The 24888-nt window shown below is 39.4% G+C and overlaps 1 protein-coding gene and 1 long non-coding RNA gene across 2 annotated transcripts; both read right to left on the bottom strand.

Annotated features, from left to right (window-relative positions):
• Positions 1-13646: 13646 nt before the first annotated feature.
• Positions 13647-22229, bottom strand: LOC128359493 (uncharacterized). The gene is made up of 5 exons (XM_053319987.1): positions 22142-22229; positions 20243-22027; positions 17697-17785; positions 16587-16697; positions 13647-13736 (listed from the first exon to the last, which is right to left on the bottom strand). Exons 1-5 carry the CDS (start codon positions 22227-22229, stop codon positions 13647-13649), a joined length of 2163 nt encoding a protein of 720 aa, XP_053175962.1.
• Positions 22230-23216: 987 nt separating this feature from the next.
• LOC128359545 (uncharacterized) lies at positions 23217-23674 on the bottom strand. The gene is made up of 3 exons (XR_008321437.1): positions 23594-23674; positions 23432-23499; positions 23217-23335 (listed from the first exon to the last, which is right to left on the bottom strand). It is a non-coding gene; the product is annotated as an uncharacterized LOC128359545 (long non-coding RNA).
• Between the last annotated feature and the right edge of the window lie 1214 nt (positions 23675-24888).

Below are 24888 nucleotides of genomic sequence, written 5' to 3'. Positions count from 1 at the left end.
TTTATATACTATTTCTTGACTAGTTGAAGTTAGTTTTAAAAGGGCATATGTGAGAGGGGTCTTAATCTCATCTAATTGTGCAATGAAGTGGACAAGTGTAATACCCAAAATGTCCAATTAACTTAAACTACAACTCTGATAAATGAGTATAGTGTTTATCTATCATGTATCTTTCATGCTAAATGGTGATTTGCAGTTCAATTTAGGAGAAAAAAGGTTTGTTAGGATAACCAACAAAGTAGAAGGCTAATTCTGTAAATGAATGAAAATGTGCATATGAAAATAGTACAGGTACATTTGATCCACAAGTGCGAAATGCAGCTCAAATTCTATAATGAAGTGGCCTTGAACATTGTCCCCATGTCTATAAATATAAAAACATCTGGATGAAATCATCCATGATGTGGCTGCATGCAATGACTTTTCTATCTGTACACAATACCTCAGATCACACAAAGTTTGCAACTAATTGATATCAAACTAGTTTTGATGTATTAAAAAAAAAGATAAAATGGTAGAAATAAATAGGAGCATGTAGAGACTAATTTCCACCCTTTTTCCACTGCTGCTATTTCTATAATGTCTCTATGCCAGGAAGTCAAATATAGCAGCAGGCCAACATCAGTCAGCTCAAATACAAATCAAGAGATTTCCCTTTCATTAGCGCCTCCGACTGATTGCAGAACTTTCAGCTCTACAAATGACTCTACAGTATCTGGCAGAGACTCAACTCTTATAAAACAATGTCCCTTGCAATTCCCAAGGGTCCAATTTTAGAAAAGGTCTTCACATTAACAAAAGTACAGCTGTCATCACTTTAGATAAAAGTGCTTTGGCAAATGTCTTCAGTTTATTTGAATGATGTTTCAATTTGAAATGTATAAATTGTAAAAAGAATACACAGATAATTTCAGAGCTGAATTTAATTTAAGAGCTTGTCACTCAAGCAGCAGTCAGAATGTTTTGTTGGATATATTTAACATCAACTGTAGGAACCATTTAAGAGATTAATGGTGAACATGGGCCATATTTCTCCATATGTGGAGATGAAGACATACAGAGATGAATAGATTGATTCATTTTTAAAAATAGACTCAAGTGCTCCAGGACTCTTTAACCCTGTACTCTGTAACTGAATGACACTCATTAGTGTAGGTCAGAATGTCTACTAGTGGTAATCAGGGTTAACAGCTTGTAGATTTGTTATAAAACCTATTAATGGAACACAAGGAGTCATCCTCCACCAATCAAACAACACATGACAGCGTGGATCAAATGATTACAGCAGCTTTGGTCTTCCAACAGTGTGTGTTCATCATTAACCACAAATCCTGTCAAACTGTCCTGGTGAAGAAGACTTTTTCCAAAAACATTAGAAGGACTTGAAACAGTTGGTCCATGTTGGAGCTCGTAGTATGACATTAGCATGAGCTCTGTGATGGCTAGTTAACTGGAAGAGCTGACAGGTAACTCACTGGGCTCTCCATAAGTGATCCTCTATTTTACTGTTATTATCATCCATACCATGGCAGGTGTCCTCAGGTATTCTATTGCTTTTCACTCATGAGTAAAGAATATATCATAGCATGCATACAAATCCTTTGTTCTGGTGAGTAGTGCAGTGCAACTTCACTACACCCAAGTTATCCACTACTGCCGTAAGAAATACTATAGCAAAGCAATCATTTTTACAATGACACTTTTTTGTAATTGCTGAATGGTTCCTACCTGTTAGAAGTCTCATTGATTGACCAAAGGGTAAAACGTAGTTATGCATCTACCAGAAAAGGGTTCTCAAATGTCACCATTTAACTTAACATGACTAAGTAGGAAAATAAGGTTGATGACATTTTATCAACAAATCCCATGAAAAGACCAAAAACGACAATGGATTGATCCTGTTAACAAGAATGGCACTTGTAGTCCAAGCCTGATATTGCTTTTTCCTCTGTGCCATAGAGCTCCATTGTTGTCCAAAACCTATAAAAACCACATCAATTAGCCACAGTTGTAGCACTGAGTGACATGTTCCTCCATCATAATGAACATACACACTGTATCTTACTTTGAGTCAATCTCACATGGACCATCCTGCTGCTGTAAATAGAAAAAAAACACACCAAAATGTGTATTAGTCCACATCTGAAAATAGTCCCTGTTTTGCCAAAGTGCCCACCTGTTTAACAAAGTAAGGCTTTTTTTTATTAAAATAATTAGAGAGAGAGAGAGAGAGAGAGAGAGAGAGAGAGAGAGAGAGAGAGAGAGAGAGAGAGAGAGAGAGAGAGAGAGAGAGAGAGAGAGAGAGAGAGAGAGAGAGAGAGAGAGAGAGAGAGAGAGAGAGAGAGAGAGAGAGAGAGAGAGAGAGAGAGAGAGAGAGAGAGAGAGAGAGAGAGAGAGAGAGAGAGAAGAAAATCTATGTACAGTACCAGTGAAAAGTTTGTTTCTTTATTCAAGGGAATGGGAAGGTGTGTCCTAACTTTTGACTGGTACTGTGCATAAAATGTATGGATACCTTAAGCCTGTACGTAAATGACCACGAGTTAAACTCTTATTAACACAGAACATTATTTACAATGGGCAGCCACAGTGTAACAATCTCAACCTCTACCATTCCATAAGACCAGGCTTAACAGCAGCTACCCAGCTGTCCAGTTGCCTTTGGCAAACAGATTTGGACCACTGTCAACCATTTCATGCAGTCTGTTTGTTCCTATTGGCAGTGGCTTTTCCCTTCGCTGTGGGTGTAGAATCTTTTGCCAAGGTGAATGACAGTGCTGCTGTTGCATTGATTAACAAATGGTAAACTAAGTCATTTTAAAAGGTCGATTTTTAGAAAATACTACCTTGACAATAATAACCATGTTCAGCCATTGTATACACATGTACAGTATATGTATATATGTGCATACAAACATTCTATTACTGCAGATCAAATACAGACTGAAGTGGCACAAATCTGCTGCCCTTTTGTAAATTGTTTTAGTATTTTATCAACCCAAATATCAAAGAATATGGTCAATCAGAATCATCTTGTCAACTGAAGTTTACTGTGACAATGGTGAGATGATATCTGTTCATTACTACCCAATGAGGGCAGCTTGGCTCCAGAGATGGCACTGTTGGCCAGTCATTTGGTCCACTACCAGGGTATCAATGATGGTGATAGGAGGCAGAGTCAAAGATCTGTGCAATAGCTTACAAAAACAACAGTATCCAAAATCGTGTCTCCAAAAACGAAATAAAAACAAATAAATGACAGCTTAATATGATTTTCTTCACAAAAACTCAACATACTTGAACACAAGCAAATAGCTACACAGATATCCTCTCTCTTTTCTGCTCTTTCCATGAACCAGCAACTCTCCCCTTAAACAGGCCCAACAGGCAGATGCCTGATAGATTGGAGGGCTACCACACTCACCATGTGAGTTAGCTATAACTAATCTATAACTCAAGAAACTGAAGACTTAAAAGAAATTAATCAAAGAAGGATATACCCACTCTGTCACAGAACTATTAAATGGATTGCCATAACATTTTGGGAAAATTAGTTTCATGGTCTATGACTACCTGTAAAAACTCTGAACCTTTATTAGAGCCCATATGGCTTAAGGGATCACAGATGGAGAAATGGGAACTTGAATTGATCACAGTATTCAGAATTGGAGTGAGTGATCATGGACTGAGTAGTTTAATGATTAAACAGATCCTTGATTAATCATCATTGTATGGACACAGGCAAAAATAATTAAGACATTTCAAGTTTTGTGGCTCCTGTTGACATTTTATTACTGGTTAATGAAGGAAAATGTGATCAACACACATTTAGACAACCAAACAAAGTGTTTCACATCAGATTTATTTGTTCCTGTGTGCACAGCTCAATAAAAACATCCAACGTGAGGGGCCGCCGATGTGTTCTTCATGACCTTTTCCTCTGAATTTCCTTGAAGGTGATTCAGTGTTTTGCTATAAACAGGGTTAGACAGTCTTTATATGAAAGTATAAATCTCCTCTCTTCACCTTGACTTTTCATTGGTAATGACAAAGCTATTTCTACATTCCTTCCTCTACAGAGAGCCTCGATAAACACCTCTGCCGGTGTAAGGACTCTATCAAATATTATTTGACAGCTGCTCTTGCCCCGAGGCTTTTGACAAGTTCACCGTCCAGGACCTTCTCTTTCAGCTCCAACATCTTCTTGGAGAATGTCTTGCCTTTCACTTTTCAGGTAGCAGCACGACCATTTAGAAAGGAAAGGCTTTTTATCTAACCTAAATGTTAAGTTTACCTTCGCAAATTATAATGAAAGGTCTTTTTGTAAAACTGCACTGGGTACGAGATGCCCGGGGAATTTTGGATAGACATGCAACAGGGTTGTCTAAAGCATTCCTACATTTATTTCAATTTCACATCAAGTCCGCATTGCACAGCAAGTCTTAAAAGATAAGCCAAAACTAATGAGGCAAAAGTTAAGCTCTTAAAATAAAGCTGGCATTTTGGACCATTGTCCAACCTGGACTGCACGGCTCTACTTGGCCATTCATCTGAGCTGATTGTGCGATTAGCTTGCAGTGCGGGGGCTCATCCTTTCTGTCAGAGCAAACACTTGTCAACACAGAGGGCTTTTCAATTGATCCATCCACAAACTGATTTAATTAAGCCCTTGTTTCAGCCAGGCATGGCCCCACATAATCAGCTCGATATTGTCTGAGCAACTCAGAGAGACGGCGTCCACCAATATCAAAAGCTTACTCCCCTGATGGCCTTCTATAAGTCTTCTGATGGTGGAGTGTGTCATGACTGGAGAGATCCACATGCACGGAGCACTTGCCATGACCTTAGTTTCAGCAGTCATTTCCTCTCTTAGATATTGCTGCTTTAAACACAATCTCATTAGACTGGAAATACCAAATCCACATGAAACAAAGTGACTGTACAGGTGGTAGTATCTGTGTGTGTGTGTGTGTGTGTGTTTTTTTTTCTAAACAAACTAATTTGAAATCTCACAACCGCTGCATAATCACAGAGCAGTGTACCGAGGGCACAACCTCCCTGTTTCACATCCAGACTCAAAGTGGCAGGCCACATCTTGCCTCTCATTAGCCTGTAGCCTGCTTTTGTGTTTAGCATTCAGCACGTGATTCACATCAGCTCCAAGGTTTTTTTTAGGGTTTTTTTTTACCTCTTGACACTATACAATAAAGTAGTCAATTTCCTGAGCAGTGTGTTTCCATGCATCCTTTTTCTTATTCAAGTCCAGGTAGCTTGTTACAGTTATATCACAGGAAATTGGTAAAGCACTGTGTGACTGTGAAGGGGGGGGTTAACCCATTTAAGCAGAAAAATATATGTGCTTCTGTTTTTGATTGGTTGGAGCTTCCAGGCAGCAGGGGACATCTGCATGAAGTTTGTATCTTTCACGCCCTCCCAACAGGACACCATTCATTGTAAATTTACCTTCAAAATAAGACCCTGGCACAGCCCATTAAATATAAAGTTGGAAGTTGAGAATGGTTCAGATTTTCGCTAATTTCATGCTAGTTTCAATTGGGGTAAAGTTGTTTTCAAATGGATGACTTTGTTGTGAGCTGGTATAGTGAGGGAGGACATTTTTAAAAAGTATGTAAATTACCTGCTTAGAGTTTTTGACCACTAGAGGCAATGTTTTTAAGCATGGGTCCTTGTTTGCTTAGTATTGGCGCTTTTCCACTATACAGTTCTAGCAGTACTCGGCTCGACCCTACTCGGTTTTTTTTTGCGTTTCCATGAGGGATAGTACCTGGTACCTGGTACTTTTTTAGAACCTGCTCTGCTGAGGTTCCAAGCGAGCCGAGCCGATACTAAATGTGACGCCGGCCACTGATTGGTCAGAGAGTCTTCACTGGAAGAGTCATGAGCCGTCCCACACAAGAATCAAACCCGGCATTTTTAAATACTGGCAACAGCGTTACAGCAATACAGCTCAATTTTCTAGCTTTGTGTGTGACAGAAAGCCACATACAGCAGCAAGTACACCATCGCCTCCATGTCCTCCATTGTTTATGTGTTTGTGTCACGTATAAAACGAAGTCACTGCAGTTTCATACTATGACGACCCGCCCACATTGAGTAGGTACTATAGTAATGGAAAAGGTTGTTCCTGGTACTGAGTCGAGCCGAGTAGTGCTAGAACTGTATAGTGGAAAAGCGCCATATGTCAAGTGACATGATACATATACTTTCACACTGTTTCACTGGTGGCAATGACAGGCCCAAGAAAAGTAGCAATGGTCCGACAAAGGTGTGGAAAATCAAGGCTGGATGAGAACAATGCAGCTTCCAAGTTTTTTTCAGAAAAACAGCTTTGCAAATATGAAGGAGGAGTAAAGCATCCATTGTACAACTACAACAAGAAAGTAGGCGTAAGTCTCAAAAATGACAATATAATAGAGTCAACACACAAACCAGTAGTATCAACAAACACTAAATGTGAATTAGTAAGCTATAGCTGTTTATTGCTGTCAAATTTTTCACATACGACTCTGTATGATGAGTGTGAAATCAAAATTCAAACTAGGTAGTACATGAATAAATACAGCACGAGACATATTTTAATTTGGATGTTTTTTTTCTTCCTTCATTGAATCCCTCTGTAATTAAGTTCTGCAAGGTCTGAGTTAATGACAGACTTTGAGTGTTTTAGGCAGCCTATTAGAAATTCTGATGAGAGCAGAAAATGAAGATAGATAAAATAAACCTGCTAAATAAATTTGGACTGCCTTTTTTTGTCCTCTGCCAACTGTTCATGTTGTAAAACTTGATTGATGGTTACAGTGGACTCACTGGTTTGTAGTTCTGAATTCACTCTGCTTCTCTGCTCCAATGTGTCTGTTATCTGCAGAGTTACTGCTGCTAAAGGCAAAACTGTTTGAAACATCTGAATGCTTCTTATTTCTAGACTTTAACTTCTGTCTGAGTCTGTTTAGCTTTGTTAAAGCGTGTCAGCATCAGTCCACTACTGGCTTGAAGTGGTTCAAACGATGTTAAAAGAAACTGAATGGACAGAGCAGTGAGGCTTACTTGAACTGAACATTTTCTTGGAAGAGAAACAAACTTGACGCAGTTGATGATGACAACTATGTAGAACCACATTGGGACGGGTCTGATCAATACAGCACAGTGTTCTTTTCTTTCCATTGAACCACCGGGCCAAATGGTGCAAACGCCGTTCATCAGCACAGCACGCGAGGGAAAAGGTGCATGAAAACATAACTTTTTGTCTACAGAAGAAACTCCACACACTATCTTTAACATGAAACGCATCTGTGATTTTTGGTCTCATGAGAAGCAAAACAGAGAGACTCCCACTTTGAGTCTGCATGTGTGAACAAGGGGTAACTCAACTTTAGACTGAATGAACAAGTCTTTTTGATAAAACCGAGCCATGGAAAATCTCTCTTTGATATTCCGTCTGATTGCCTTGAAGCTGCTCATTAGGTTCACTTCCACAACTCTGTGCATGAGTTACAGGATGACAATGACTTGCCCCCTTTTCAAGAAAAGAGATCTCCTCATGCTGCACATTCTGAAAAACACATTCACTATTTTTACTTCCTTTATGGGCCAAAATGAGAGAGAAAAGAAACATAGAAGTGAGACAAACAGACTGATAGATAGACAGACAGACAGTCAGTCAGACAAGATTGAAAGCAGCATACAGCACAGAGCCTTAATATTTCAGATCTAATGCATTATTTATACCGTAGGCAAGTCGGCTGTATCTGCCAGAGTGCTCTTAGGTGAGTGGAAAGTTTTCGATTCGCCACCACATGTGTGTACGTGTGTATCTCTCTGTGTGTGTGTGTGTGTGTGTGTGTGTTATTGGCAAAGCGCTGGATGAAAGACAAAGATGAAAGCGGCAGCCCAGAGGCTTTAACTGTGAGATCCATCTGTTGGTGGTGTGAAGCTCTGAAGTGACTTTAGCTCTCAGGTAGGCACTCTAGGTGGCCAGCGATCAGATGTGTAACTGTGTGTATGTGTGTGTATGTGTTCATAAGAAACCAAGGAGGCGGGAAAGTAATGCAGATGAGAGGCTTTTGGACAAACTGCCTGCTAGCTTTTAAAGTCAGGCAGCCTTTATATAGTATGTCCAAACACATTAAGATTCCCACACTGACACTTAGACCGCTGATTAACTACTCACATCATGGCTATACGTCGTGCTGGTTGGTTGTACACGTCCTCAGAAATTAACGCTACATATCCACGAGATGCAATTCAGGTTAGGTCAGCTATACACTCGGATCACCTTAACAAATTTTGAAGAGAAACTAATAATTGTACACACACAGTACACAGGTAAGTATGTGAATTATTACACTCAAACTACAGCTGATGTCAACACGTACACCTCGGTAAAAAGCAAGAATATCAGCAGTTTTAGGGACTGTACAAAAATGTATTGAGGTGGGAATGAGGGATAAATTGTATTGTGTGTGTGTGTGTGTGTGTGTATATCACTTCCTCGCCAGCATTAATACCATTGTTTTTGAACTATAGAAGACAATACATTAGTTTCACATTAGTTTTTTAAATGGTGCAGTTAATTTAAGCATTAAGGAAGGTGATAAGAGCCAGACTATTTTTGCCTCAAATTAGATTTGTTCAGTGACTAAAACAATGTGATTTATTCCAACCAGTGTAACAAGTGTGCAAAAAATTGAATGAAAACGTGGCTTCTTCTGGTTTAACTGAAGAAAAACTCAATAGACTATAGCTGGATACCGGACCAAAAATGGCGCCCGTTCAGTCCAGTAAGTATTGCTGGGTTTATTTTTTAATTTCTTTTTAGCCCATTGAATATCCACAGTACTGTTTCTCCTGCTGGCCCCGCCCACAAGTTACTACTTGGCCCATAGACTTTACATTGTGATGATGTCATAGATTTTTTAATATCATTTTTTGCGGCTCGAGGAACATTTTACAAATATAAAACCTCCATAGATCAAAAAATTAATTATAAACAATTGACATTGTTTGCTGTTTCAGATGTCCTGTCAATACTCTCTTTTACAGTGGTGGTCTATAGGAAAAATGCTTATAGGGCCACAGGGGGATTTTAACTGCAATACTGTGAGTGGCCGCTTGGAAAAATGTTTAACATATCAAAATGATACCTCCCCTTTTTTTTTTTTTTTTGAACCAAACACTTGAACACTTACGACTGCTGTCACTTATAACAGCAGTAAAACTATAAATCAGTAAAACTGCTGAAGGGCTTAAACTCCACAACTTTAGTCGATCAAACCCTAAATCCAAATATTAAAAATATATTTGAATAAATCTAATGATGCTGTAGCCTGATATGTTCAAAATAAAATCTGGGATTAAAAAAAGTAATTTAAAATGTAAAAGGTGGTCTGGGGCTAGACTTCATGGAAAAACCCTAATCCATTTGCTGAGAGGATGTGTTGAATAAAGCATAAGGGACAGGTTCACAGATTTTCACATTCTCTTTAAAACAAAGTTCAGGAAGCCAAATACACACTGAAATAGGTTTTTCTTGCTGTAATCATTCTCCCTGCTAATAATGCCAAATTAACTATCAGAATATATCACAGAATTAGGATTTTGGATTTTGTTCTCCATCACCTGGAACAACATTGAATGCAAGGCTGGTTTAATACCACCAGGGGCTCCTGGGTACTGCCAAAGCTTGTGTCCCCCTTCTTTCTTTTGGCAGCCCTGCTAAGCTTTTGGTTACACATCTGCACTGTCCATTTTCTGTCATTTTTCCTTATTTTACCCACACACACTTGTTGATACAACCTGCTCAACAATAATCACTTTCCCAGTCAAAAATAAATAAAATAGTCAATCATGAGACTTTCTTTGAAATTCTTTTTGTTTATTAGATAACACTATACTGTCAGTAACTCTTAACTCCATATTTGGATCTGGACGTATTAGGTTTCTGACAGTGATCATAATTATCAACATCATTAGCAAGAGTCAAGCCCTGTGTCGACTAGTTACTTAACTCATGATTTTGTAGCATTTGAACTTGATAATTTGAATTTAAACTACTAACTAATACATCACCCATTTAAGAAAACGTGCTATGTCTTGTCAATAGAACATATAATTACACACCCTTACATTTTTCAGTTTAACTAACTATATACTGTATATTCACACCAATTGCATTTTCAAGTTACCTTAACTCCAACTCATAATGGCAAGTTTCCTAAAGATCACACTGAATAGACTATCTGTTCAAATACATTTATTGAACAACAATCTTGCCCAAGACTAATTTCTCCACTCACAATAAAGGCTCATCTTATCAGTGCACGTTAAAGCGTGTGTGAGTGTGAGAGACAGAGGGAAACCCTGTTAAAGTTTACAGGTATATCTCAGGATCCTGTTTTGTAAGCCGTGTATTCTCACAGAGGCTTGCTCTGCTTTGACTTCCATCACAACTCTCTGAATGAACTCAAATGAGTATTTCATGGCCTCCGGATATTCAAGGTTTAGGAGTATATTACACCCATTTTCATAATTCAACACTATATGTATAGAGAAGGAGCAAGACAGGGAGTAAAGGAGGAAGAGAAAGCCTCGTCCAGCAGTTACCTCGACAAAACATTAGAAACAAAGCACCAGTTCCAAACAAAACTTCTACCAAGCGCCATGAATGTGCTTCCAAAGGCTTGAATGCCATACAACTCTTGCTAACTACTCATTATTACGCATTACTACTGAAAGTTTAAAAAGTATTGTTAGAAACAAGACTATGGAATGTTAGCTCAAATTAACCAACATTACTTCCGGCTAAAAGCTGTTATTTAACTATTTTGTTTTTTAGAAATGTTAGAACGTGTGAAATTCGACTATCCATAGCCAATTTACAATTGTGTTGAATTAAAAAGAAAAGCTAAATCAAACACTTACCTTAATTCACTGGATGTTAGCCTTCCCCCCACCAATTTCTCCCCTGCACCTGCAGCTGCAGAGAATGAAAAAAAAAGATCCGAGCTACCGGCCGGGTCCTGATTTTGCTGACAAAAAGTAGTCCTCCGCCCCTTCTCTTTAATCGTCCTCTATCAGCTCGACAACAAATGTTCCTCTTCTTCTGTTAATTGGCAGCTGCGACCGGGTGGAGTTCCAGATCTTTATATGATAATTATTGGTCCCATATCAGATCAAGACGAAATTTCAAGCACTATTTTTTACGGCGCATTAATATTGCTACCACACCAAGGGTCACGGCCAGTTCATGAGAGATGCAGTTACCATTGTAAATTGGAATACAAAGAACTACGTTAAAATTTCTTAACTCATTATGTTGAGTTGATTTAAATGATAGAAACAAGCCAGGATAACTTATTGAGCTGGTGCCTTTTTGCAGTGTATCCATCCCTAGTGCTGAGGGCCCCTATACTCAAAGGCCCCTGGGCATTTGGCTAGATTGCCTATATTGTATTGCCATGATTCATTTAAGGGAGGGATTTTTTAACGGCCAGTATGAACATGAGAGATGATGAAAAAACATCTTCAGTGTTGTTTTAAGACTGTCTTGAAAAAATTGTGAACTTATCCTTTAAGTTCCTATTTTTAGGGCCCGAGCGCTGACCAGCGCGAAGCCCTATTGTAATTGCCCGGATTATTAGGGCCCGAGCGCTGACCAGCGCGAAGCCCTATTGTATCTGTCCGGATTATTCATTTTTTTTTTCTTCTGACAAAGTAACGGCCTTTTTGCCCCCCTGAACGTGCCTTAAAAGTCACCAAAGTTTCCACGCAAGCCAGACCTGGCGAAAAATTTGATATTTTATGGTTTGCATAAACGGGCGTGGCAAGATGGCTCTCTAGCGCCCCCTACAAAATCAAGAAAATCGAGCCCCTCGCCACAGATTGACATAGAGAAACGAAACTTGGTACACATGTTCAACATGTCAGGACGCACCAAAAAGTCTCTTGGACACATACCCTAACTCCAACAGGAAGTCGGCCATTTTGAATCAAATTATTGATTTTAATGCTGAATCTGGCATCATATTTGAACAAACTAGTCCTACAGATTTCATCCCATCCACTTCAAATTCACACAGAGTCATCTTGAGACATTGGAGATGAAAAGTTATCAAAAGCTTTTTCGGCCGTCATTCCTGGTTGCCGTGGTGACGCGGCGAATTTCGATGCTTCGCCATGAAATTTCAAACCCTCATAACTTGACTCCACATGGTCTGAGCATTTCCAAATTTAATATGCTTGTTCAGCGTCCCGGTCTGAACACATGTACAGTCTCATATTTAGTGACAGTCATAGCGCCACCTACTGGCAACAGGAAGTCACTTGCGTAATTTGTTCATTAATTACTCCCATAATCTTAAGTATTTCCACCTGAAATTCACTCAGCTGAGACATAAGACCTTGGTGATGCTACATTCTGCAACTCATGACCCATCATCAAATACTGTTGCCATGACAACGCATTCAACGCCATGAAAATACGATTACAGTTTTCAGAGGCAAAGGATGCCTCCACGGTAACGAAACTCAACACACACGTCTGGAGTGGGGTCATTTAACATCCTATATACTTCAATGGGATGGGCGTGACTAAATGGCTCAATAGCGCCCCCTTGAATATTTCAAAATTGAACCTCAGCCTTCCTGATTGACATAGAAGAATGAAATTCGGTAGGTTTATGTATCATCTCCAGACGCACAAAAACGCCATTTGGACCCATACCCTAAGTCCAAAAGGAAGTCGGCCATCTTGGGAAAAATGCTCAATTTTGGTGCATTTTTTGGTCATTTCCATGCATCATATTTTAAAGAACTACTCCTAGGGATTTCATCCCATCCTCTTCAAATTCACACAGAGTCATCTTGAGACATTGGAGATGAAAAGTTATCAAAAGCTTTTTGCCCCGCCATTCCTGGTTGCCGTGGTGAAGCGGCGAATTACGATGCTTCGCCATGAAATTTCAAACCCTCATAACTTGACTCCACATGGTCTGAGCTTTTCCAAATTTAATATGCTTGTTCAGCGTCCTATTCTGAACACATGTACAGTCTGATATTTACTGACAGTCATAGCGCCACCTACTGGCAACAGGAAGTCACTTGCTTCATTCTTTCACTAATTACTCCCATAATCATAAGTATTTACACCTGAAATTGACAAAGCTGAAGACAAAAGACTTTGGTGATGCTACATTCTGCAGTTTATGAGCCATTGTCAAAGACTATTGCCATGACAACACATTCAACATTATTATGGTGTTATCAGGTTCTTGTTTTAGATATGTTTATGTATCACCATTCAAGCAAACACCAACTGCGAGCAAGAAGTCATATGCACAATTTATTTATTAATAACTATTTTTAATCATTGGCTCATATTTTGTATTTAGCAGTATTTATTGCCATTGCCACAATGTGTATTAATAAACTCCACCAACCCATGTCACCTGTTTTAATATTCACTGTCATCTTAAAACCTGTGTTCAAGTGATCAAAAATTGTATGTAATTTTGTCAGGACAGTTTTTACATTTTGATGATGCTATATTGTGAATTCTGGATGTTAAGGGGTGAGGTGTGTCAAGGAATGTGCAGAAAATCGAGGCATGAGGCTGTCACTGGTTTGGAATTTTTTTATTGCAGAGCTGAGAGAGTGGTTGAATCAACCAGGTAGAGATGGTCTGGGGTCAGGCAGAGGTCATCAGCAAACACAGAGAAGCGGGTCTGAAAGAAGAGTAAACAGTCAACAGGAGCTGGAAGCAAGACTGCCTGTTTAAAGCTTAAACAGTCTGTAATTTGGATATAAGCTGTACACATAGCTGTACACACACACACATATTACAGAGAAGAAACTAATTCATAACAATATAGCCTTTCATGTGTATATCAAACCAATCAGCTGGGCACCGCAGGGAATTGAACCCCATCCCAGTTTCAACCAGGAGTACCATTACCAGTGCCTTTTGCTTTTTGGGAGAACATGATAAGGTAAAGCAAAACCTAGATTACAACAGCAAGTTGTAGAAATTTACTTCAAAAATGACTGATCAAATGATAAACGATGATCAAAATGACTACTACAATTTATAAAGCAATTGTGGAAAACTACAAAACTAGTGCAATTTTTAATAAATGGTTTAATGGCCTCAATATTTCTTAATACATGTATGCTGTTGTAATGTAAGGAAAAAAAACCTTTTTTATTTTATTTTCACATGCACAACAAAACATAATACTTACACATACACAATATACAACATTAATAAAAGCATGCAAACATTATGTAATGCACACCAAAAGTTAAATGTGTCATTTCATATTATACACGTTCATGATTTGGAAATCATAATAATATATTAATATAATTCATGATTTATTTAAATTGTAAAGTGATTCAAATTAATCCCCAGTGACAACTCTTCCTATTTATACATTTTTACATGTAAAACAGCAAACAATTGCCTCATGATCACTAAAATATGCAGGCACAACCTCACACTCAACTTCATAATCTGATGTTTTAACATAAACATGATCTATCAAAGTCCCTTGCTCTGTTGTCACCTGCGTTACTAACTGAACAAACCCTTTGTCTGTTAGAAGTTTGCAGAGACTTGATGATTTCAAGAGATCGTCATTAAAATCTCCCATGACTGCAATATTGTTACTTTTAGGATGTAGCCAATCAAGTAATTTGCCTAAGTGTTCCTTAAACAGAGACATGGGATATGACGGTGGCCGATAAATAACTGCTACTAATAGATTATATTCTAGCCAATGATAAACTATACATTCTAAATTGAATGGTGGCATTGTGATAATATTAGAGGCCAAATTGTCTGCACTGTACAAGCCAACACCACCATGTTGTTGTCCTTGCAGTGCAATCAGTGCTGGATGGTCACTGTTATAAGATAAACTTCGAGGACTACTGTGAAAAGTGAAGCCCTCGATGTTTACTGCTTCTGTAGATGTAGCAGGTAGCCATGTTTCTGTCACAGCAATACAGTTAAGCTGTAAATGCTGTGTACATGAAGCCAAATCTGATACATGTTTAGTCAGATTTTGTACATTCATCAAAAAAATGTTAAATGTATCTGTATCCAATTTGTTTTTTGTTGTCACATATTGGGGCATGTTCTGCATTGTATCCTTTATATCATTCTTACAATAAATGGCCTTATCATCAAAATCTTGAATTACCAACCCTGACAAACTTCTAACACGACTTAAGGCCACATACGCCTGTCCTGCACAAAACACTTTCTTAAGAGACACAAATGCACTATCAACAGTGAGACCCTGTACCTTATGTACAGTACACGCCCATGCAAGTCTAAAAGGAAATTGACGACGAAAACCACCTTTTTTTGATATTTTCTCCTCCTCTGGCTTTATAGCTATAGACCCATCTAAACAGCTGCTTGCAGTCTGTTTTCTCCTCTGTGCACCTACATTACCATCATCAAACTTAACATTTATTGTATGAGGAAAGTCTTTATTCTTTAAATACACTATGTCTGTGACTACACCACAAACACCATTGACAAGCCCATCCAAAACATCTACGTTTTTACTCAACATGACACGTGCACCCTTACCTAACAGCAACTGTTCAGGTAAGCATGTGTTATAGGCATTAGTGTAAGAGCTATGTCTCAACACTAATTTACCTGTTTTTTTATCCATTTCATAGTCCTGAGCATTAATTTCATCAAAATCAGGACATCTTTTCATTAACTGGCTACGGTTGTGCTCATTTACTTGCCTATTAGTTGGAAAAATGTGTAAAGCTGAGCTGACTTCACCAGTTTCACAACGCTTCAACATTCCAATATCACTAGCTGACATTGCGGTTTCTTTCGATCGAGTTCTGACTCTATTTAACAATGCTGCAAACTCACAATCTTTTTGCCTGACGATTTCTGTCAACTCTACCACCTTAAAAAGGCTTGACCAAAGGTTGAGTCCGAGTTCCTCTTCATAAAGAGGTTTCCCTCTAACTGGAGGCAACTGGAAAAAATCTCCAACAGCGATAACACACACATTCCCAAACGGAGCCAAATCACCAGTCTGTTTAATCTGTCTCAACCTGCTATGAACATACGTCAACAGTCTGTGATCAACCATTGATATTTCATCAATAATCAAAATTTGAAGATCACTATATTTAGCACGCAAAGAGTTCACCTTTTCCTCACCCAAAGGTACGTAGGGAAGACGAACATCTCTGCCAATGCTAAATGTGCTATGAATGGTTGTTGCGTTCAAATTGTACGCAGCAATCCCTGTAGGAGCTGTTAACAACACACAAATATTGTCAGGTTGACGACAAACTGTTGACAACAACCTCATAGCCTCATACTGAATGGCTTTAATTAAATGGCTCTTTCCTGTCCCTGCACCACCTGTAACAAAAACATGAAAAGGTTCTGGGTTCTTCCCTCTAGCCTTTTCTAAACACCACTGCCTCACCTGATAAAAAACAGACTGTTGAGTGGCATTTAAAGACCTAATAAGAGCCAAGCCATCAGTCCTACACATAATGTTACTCCTCTTTTCTAAATGCATTACCTTCTCCGTACTCACAGCCAAGTCTGGAATATTGACAGCATCATCATCCTCTACTACCTGCTCTGTCTTTCTGTCTTCCTTTTCCTGTACACACTCTAAACGCTCTACCTCCTGCTCGGAACACAACTCACCCCACGCATCTTCAACCACACCCTCTTCCCCAATCCTTTCTTGAATTGCATCGATCTCATCAGCATTAATTTCAAACTGGCTTCTATTGAGATCTACAATGTCCTTCACTAGATGCTGGAAGCCATCACTCAACCTAACAATACCATTTTTATAGAACTGTGTGTAAGTTTTATGAGGTTTTAACTGCTCATCTATGCGGTATGGAAAGAACAATTGCAGTATACTTTGATGAAATAATTCTGGCGTTTTAGTTTCTGAAAAACGTGCATATCGAATCACTGCTGGTTGTGAAAGAGTTCTTTTTACAACAAATCCACAATTATTATTTAACTGTATACGATGCTTGCAGTGTTCATTTTTACTTAAAATGCGATACTCAGATGCAAACGTTGCAATACACATGTCCTCAAATGTACTATCATTTGGCCTGTTCTTATAGCGATCAATTATACTAGTCATCCAAATGTGTTCAGCTGTGCAATCTGGAGAATCAGCCTTTCTCTTCAACACACTAATAGGCAAACTCATCCTAACTATATTGTCTCCAGTGGGCACAAACACAACCTTCCTTGAGCATTCTTTCAAATGCATACCACTCAACCTATACACAGCCTCCTGAGCACACACATCTCGGTTGTGTAAATACACACTTCCCAAACTTTTCAATGCATCTTTAGCACTAACATTGTCTTCCTTTGATGCTTCCTTTTGGGCATTACCCAGCAACAAACCGAGCTCTCTCTCATCCTTAGAAATGTAAGATATAATATAGACTATACAGGCAAATGGGTCAACAATATACTGTATATCTAAATTTGCATTCCAACATTTCAGCAACGGTTTATTATACTGGTTAACCCACACTGCATTAACCTGCCTTTTCAACACTATGGTCGTCTTTTTAGCTATGCAATTATAAGCCTCCTCAAAAATACTCTGATTAATACCTAAGGAGTGCAACATAGCCTCAAAACTCACATTAGCATTGCGCTCATCTAACAAAGCATTCTTGATTTTTGTCACAATCTCTTCTGCATCCTCACGTTTCATACGTTCCTTGGTCTTATCTACTCGTTTACCACATGTACACTGATCCAATGGTTTACATTTACACCTAGCATCTTGTGTTGCTGGGCTACGGGAAATAAAAGTTTGATTTGAAGGTACTCTTGGAAAATTGAAACGACAAACCTTTTTATTCTTTTTACAAGACTTGGAGTGACGTTTTGAATGTTGTTGAACAGATGTGACAATCTCCAATAATGTGTCATCTTGCGTTGGTAACTCACATGTCACATATTTATCAATAAACTCAATTACCTCTTTGTCACTGTTTTCATCAATTTTAGGTGCGTTTTCAATCCAAAACAAGCAATGTACATGTGGTGAACCACGCTGTTGAAATTCTACCCGATAAAAGTAATCAACAATTTTGCCAATTGGTTGAGAGGGGGACATAAGGACCTCCTTCAAAAACACATGCCAGCGGAAATCAAACATTCTTGCTGCAGTGACTGGATTACGACGCAGAAGGTCGCACCTATCTGCCCATTCTAACTCCTCAGCTGTCTGAGTCCTACCTTCCTGTTTAAGAATACTACCGAGTAAATTTTTCCAACGTAAATCTGCAGAAGAGAAGGAACAAAACCAAGTAGGCAGACCTAACTGTCTCACGCAAGCAACCAACCCACGCTGTGCTTCCTGCCAAAAAGATGGGGTACCCCGAATTGGTTTAAGGAATCGGTATCCATCATTAAACTCCAACAACTGCTTCATAGCCTGCTCATCATTTACAAAATCCTTAAGATTACGACCAGCTACTTTCTGGGAAGGACGACCTTTTCCTTTTCGCAAGGCTATCGACACATTCGATATAACCTGCTGAACCTCAGACATGTACTGGCCGTAAAAGATATATTCAACATTGCGCGCAAATCTACCATCAGCATTCAAAATCCTATTATTTAAATAACGCGACAACGTCAAAGGAGTAGGCCTACTATCATGAAACGCACTTTGACCTTGAGGAAACAACACAGGAAAACATTTAGCCTCATTATCCTTATCAGAAAGTAACTTTACAGGATTGTTACCTTCTGCAGGCGCCAGATTCAAAACCCCCTCAAAATACTGGTCCAGTGTTTCTTGGCCTATGTCTACTGGCATAAAACAGGTGTCTTGAAACATACAGTGTCGTTGTCTGTCATGCAAAAGTTCATCTTCAACATCATCTGTACATGCTGCGCCACCTTCTGCATCACTAGCAGCCTGCTCCTTTACAACGTCAACATCTTCTTCCCTAACAAACTCATTAATCCACTCTTCATTAAATTCAATGTCTTTATAAAACACATTTGTTTCTTTTAAATAATTCAAAGCATTCCTAACACGCATAGTATCCACAAATTGATACTCATAATGCCCCTTATATGTTAATTTACGCTTCAGCTTCACGCGCAACAAAGATCCCTCCATATTTGAACGGGGCAACAAATTACTTGTCTGCACTATGTTAGCAGGAACACATGTCACAGGACCATGCACTCCATTCTGACCTCCTTTAGGCAGAGCCAACATCTTCATAAACGGAATGTGCAACGCAATTAAATGCTGCTCTAAACTATTCAAACACAACAACTCTGGTGGAACAGGATCAAGTTTCAAATTATTAATTGAACTCTCAGGTGGTAGTACACCTTTATTTAGCTTTGAATGACACGTGAAGCAAATCCACAGATGACTTCTATGTAACAATGGACATGGCATTACACAGTATTTACTACACTTATGAAGGTAGTCCTCAGTTATACATTTATGTGCTAACGCACTTAAAGCTTTACTTTTACTGTAATTGTCTTTTTTACAAGTCACAACTTGGTGTTTAAACATCAATCTATGACAAACACAACATACAAAATCAGGACCATCCTTGACTTTATCTAAGAAGTGCTCCATAACAAAATCAAAGTGCTTCATTTTGTCTTTTGTGTTCTGCCTCCTTAATGTGTTGCCAGCTTTAACACTCTCCCTATGCAACACATTTTCTAGATATTTCTGTATACTCTTTTTCTTAACATTCTCTCTATGCTGCATATATCTCCTTTCACAATTTTTTTTTACTTTTTCCCGATACAACAAATTCTCACAATATTTCCTGTTCATATTTTCTTTACATTTTTCCCTATGCAACGTGTCCTCTTGATATTTCCCTCTAATGTCTTTCTTAACTTTCTCTCTGTATAACACATCCTCATTGTATTTCCTTTTAAGGTTTTTTATTATTTTTTCCCTATGCAAAGCATCATCATTATATTTCTTTTTACAATGTTCCTTAACCTTCTCCCTAGTCAGTACACTATCTTGATATTTCATTTTCATTTTAAATGTCCTCTTACTTCTCAAATACTTAGAACAGCTATTACTATTCACACCTGCACAATCAAGTGTTTTCACTCTCTTACATGGTGGACTTTCCAAAAAACAACTCTCTACACTATGACGTCGTCTCATGTCATAAACTTTACAATCAGAACTACTCACATTACACAAACCATGACATCTCTGCAGTTCCAGGTCATAAACACAAACAACTGTTTCATAATGGTTACCATTACTATTTTCCAAATAAATCCCTTGTGTAGACAAACCATTAAACTTACAGCTATATTCTAACCATCTACCATCACACAATGTAAAAATATTTACCCCTAAACAATCTGCAGCTGCCTGAATCTCCACCTCTGTTGCCCAAGTGCCAACATAACGCATTTTTGACTCCCTGATATAATCTGCCACCGAAGAATACTCACTTCTCAAAAGACTATTGTATTGTGATGCATTCTTCTCTAGATGCTTCACAACAGCAAGTCTAATCTTTCTATGACTTTTCTGTGTTCCACTAACAGCTAGAGACACTGCCCTAAAGAAACAGTTCCCATCAGCCACTATGTTCTCCTTTTTACAAGGAGACCCTAACAACCCTATTCCTGGAAACACTACCTTATCAACCATGTCAAACTCAACATTTACCCGTTTACAAACTGACTGGGCAATCTCCTTACTGAGGGGATCAAATTGCAGCTGTTTGCAAATTTCATCACAAACAAACACAACATCTGCTTCATCAACACTACCAACTACAACATCATTAGGACCATCCCCACTAACAAACACAACATCTGTATCATTAACAGGATCCTCACCACTACCCATCATAACATCAGCAGGACCATCCCCACTAACACACACAACATCTGTATCATAAATAGGATCCTCACCACTACCCATCATAACATCAGCAGGACCATCCCCACTAACACACACAACATCTGTATCATAAACAGGATCCTCACCACTACCCATCATAACATCAGCAGGACCACCCCCACTAACACACACAACATCTGTGTCATGAACAAGATCCTCACCACTACCCATCATAACATCAGCAGGACCATCCCCACTAACAGCCACAACATCATCAGGAGCCTCATCATTAACAACAACAACCTGTGCATCATCAGCAGGAACATCATCAAGCTCTACGTGAAACACACGCACACCAGCTATCTCAAATGCTTTGTGACTTGAATTCAGTGAGGTGGCCAAATTGCATACATACTTGTGCACGTCCCTAACACGAGTAAAATATGCAACTATACTGAGGCCCTCAACACCACTGACCAGTCCAGCACGGCTGCGTGCGTGCGAATCGACAAGAGCATATCTATTGTTCTGGCTAATAAGTGCACATGTAGTACCACCCAGGGTCAGTAAGCACGTGCTATACTTACCAAGCATCCTCTCCAATCCGTCTAGGAGAGAGGTGTAACAACCATTCTCAACAAATTCTCCAGCAACTACATTGACCACACCACTTACATAGTCACTACCATAGTCAAATGTAAACTGCTGATTGTCAAAAACGTACTGGGTTGGCAATTCAGGAACACACAAGATCTCAGACGTACCACCGATCCTGTTGTTATCACGCAAAAATGTGTACAACTCATCACCTAGATGAAGAACTTTATCCAAAACACATGATTGCCACGAAAATACACTCTTGACTGTGTGTTTAGCCAAGCTTGCTAAAGCAATGGCCATACACTGACGCCCTGGGTACTTAAATCTTTTATTGCCCTGATGAAAGCTCCCCCTAATCCATTGAACCTCTGCAGGTGTACAGTGTTGGTTCTTATCAATAACACTGTTAGAACTCACTGAACCTGAACAAGAAGAATCAAAATCTGTCTTACATTTGATGCATCTAGGGAAGTCTTCCTCCATCATGCTGGAAGGCGATGACTCTGAGAACACATGTGACATAGTTATTAAACACATTTTCAAACAAGTGCTGTCCATCAATAACTTAAGTTAATGCTAATCAAGAAAATACAAGCATTAGGACTGATGAATAGTACCTGTGACACATGCAGTGGGAGCATCCGTCTGAGTCACGAGCAGGTCCACAGGGCTGGGGGTTGATGACTCTGAGGACACAGATGACATAGTTAACACACATAATTTCGAACCTAAAGTGCTATTCATCAATAGCTTCAGTTAATGCTAATCAGGGAAATACAATCATGACTATTAAAGTGAATAATACCTGTGACGCAAGAAACAGGAACCTCTCTGTGCGTCACCACCACTTCCACAGGAACAGCCTCGACAACAGCCTTCACCTAGAACAGGAGATAAAAAATTATTCCCCAACTACAGCCACATATTTTTCAATGTTTCATTCAGCACATAATACAAACAAAAATGTCATGACAAATAATCAAATGTTGCATTAAAGTACTACTAACCTGATGCCGAGCCTGTCTCCTCTTGGAAGTGGCTGCTTTGGGCTGACAATCCATGCGCGGTTTCTAAAAGAAAACATGAATATGGAAACATTAATTAACATCTAATGTACACCTTTCAATTAATTTACAATGTATTACTATAGTAAACTTCAGTATGAAACTTTCACCAACACGTATACTTTGTATATAAATTACCTTCTTGCCAGGTGGCGCAGTGCACACAGGGCTGGACAGAGTGGATGGAGCGGCCCTGTCCAACGCATCCATCACAGCAGGGCTGAATCGAATTGGGTTCAGTGGGATGAAACACTCCTTCAAGACAAAAAGAAAAATGTAGACAGTCTATTACTCACAAGTCATGTTGGCATAGAACACACATGATCACTAAAAATATCAACAATTACTTTAAAGCATAAGACAAATAGACTAACCCGTAGAATGGGAATCCCACGTTGGGCCGCATCACATGATTCATCCTCCCTGGAGCACTTCCTCTGTAAAGATAAATATTTCCATTTAACAAAAACAGTATGATTATGGCAAATGTTAATTTTTGTCATGATGTTTCAACAACATTACCTTCCCACGCCCCTCCACAAGCGCCCAGTCGAAGGGGTCTGACTGACGCCGTGCGACAATCTCACCCTTGACGACCACTTGTGGAAGGCGTCTCGGCACCGCTGACCCGGGGGACGTGGTGCGGGGCACCCGAGACTCTGGTGGCGGCGTCGCCAGCTGGTGGTAGGCAGCCATCCACAGCAACTGAGCAAGGATAGGCATCCCGCAGTCGTCACTCAAGTGGACCTGTATAAACAAACACATGTTAAATGAATGTACAAACACATATTTGACACTCATGTGAAATCCTAAAATATATACATATCACAACATTCTACTTACACCGTCTCTGCACCACATGTCCACACGCCGCGTGGGGAAGTCATCTGCAAGATGGATGTACGGGACACCTACAACAACAAAAAAATATACACATATAAAATGCCTACATTTAACACAACAAAATTTTCATTAAGGCAATTTTTTTGTGTTTTATAAACATACCCATGCTTGCAGCGACTTGGCAGAAGGCGATACGAAAGTGGCCCTGGAGCTCCTCATCGACCACCAACAGCGGCACGAAATCCATGACGATCACCTAGAGAAATAAAATCCAATCAAATTGTAATTACAAAAGTACATGTATTTTTACAATCACATGAATTTGTGGTACAAGCTGCTGCTAATATAAATTCCGTCAACATAGTTCATGTAACATGTTTTGTAGCTACACAAAAACATGCACAGCTCTCAGTTACTGATGCTTTATATTGCACTGGCTTAGCTTTTTGTACTCCAGTGCTCCTTTACTCTCTGCAAGTAGCCACTATAGTGTTCAGCACATACTCAGTGTAAAACAAAAAATTGATTAGTAAACTCAGCACAAATGTAAAACACAGACACATGGAACTACCCCTGCTGAAGCAGTTTGCCTTCAGCAGCAGCCTCTCTCCCTCCTATAGCTGACTACTCAAAGTATAAACATTATTATAAAAGCAGACATCAAAACAGCAAGAATAATCATTAGAATGAGAAAATATAGCTTACCTTAGGCCAGCGTGAGCAGACACTCTCCAGGTACCTGGCGAAGTCAGCTCGACCCTCGTCCACTGTACGGCTCGCAGTCAAGTTGTTGCTGGGAGCCATGACACAGACCAAGTCAGGGACCCGAGGTACTACAGCGTTCAGCACCTCGGTCCGCAACTGAGCTGCACAGGCCCCCGGCACCGACAGGAAAGCAAACGACAGGCACCCCTCAGGCATTGCCACGATCTCATCTGCGAGGCTTCGCAGATGCGAGTCACCGACAAGAAGCACCAACTGAAACAACACAAAAAAATGTTTTTTAGTGTCAGAAAATATGTTTTAGGAATTAATGATTTTCAGAGCAAATCATTTGAAATATGAATATCATACCTTCTTGCCAGGAGACACAGCTGGAATGACCAACTTGTGCTGACGGCCTGTCAGCAGAGAAGTTGGCCATTCCTTCACCTTGTGACGCCAGCCACTGCCACGACCTAGATAAACACAACAATAATTATTACATATCCAAACATACACAAACATTCCAATATACAACAAAACAATTGACACTTTCCATACATTCAAAGAAAACCTTAATTAAAATAATACTTGGCTACATACGTGCAATGGTGCCACAGGAAGGCTCATGCTGAGGACCAATCATGGTGATGCGCTGGACCTCCACCCTCCTCCTGGCCGCCTGCGAACGGCGGAAGGACTTCTTGCGAGGCATCTGAAATGATAGTTTAAAACGCATTAATGAAAAAGTAACA

The sequence above is a fragment of the Scomber japonicus genome, chromosome 5, assembly GCF_027409825.1.
Source record: "Scomber japonicus isolate fScoJap1 chromosome 5, fScoJap1.pri, whole genome shotgun sequence".
In the NCBI taxonomy this organism is placed as follows: Eukaryota; Metazoa; Chordata; class Actinopteri; order Scombriformes; family Scombridae; genus Scomber; species Scomber japonicus.
The sequence above is the reverse complement of the archived record's forward strand: the minus strand, read 5'-3'. Positions and strand labels throughout refer to the sequence as shown.

Coding starts and splice junctions, on each gene's coding strand:
- LOC128359493 (XM_053319987.1), bottom strand. CDS start 22,229: ATGTCATCTGTGTCCTCAGAGTCATCAACCCCCAGCCCTGTGGACCTG. Junction 17,786..20,242: donor TAATGTGAGTAGTTCTGATT/GTAAAGTTTATG, acceptor GTAAACGAGTAG/ATAAGACCAAGGAACGTATG. Junction 16,698..17,696: donor TAGATGAGCGCAATGCTAAT/GTGAGTTTTGAG, acceptor TGTTCCGAGCAG/GAGGTAGAGCGTTTAGAGTG.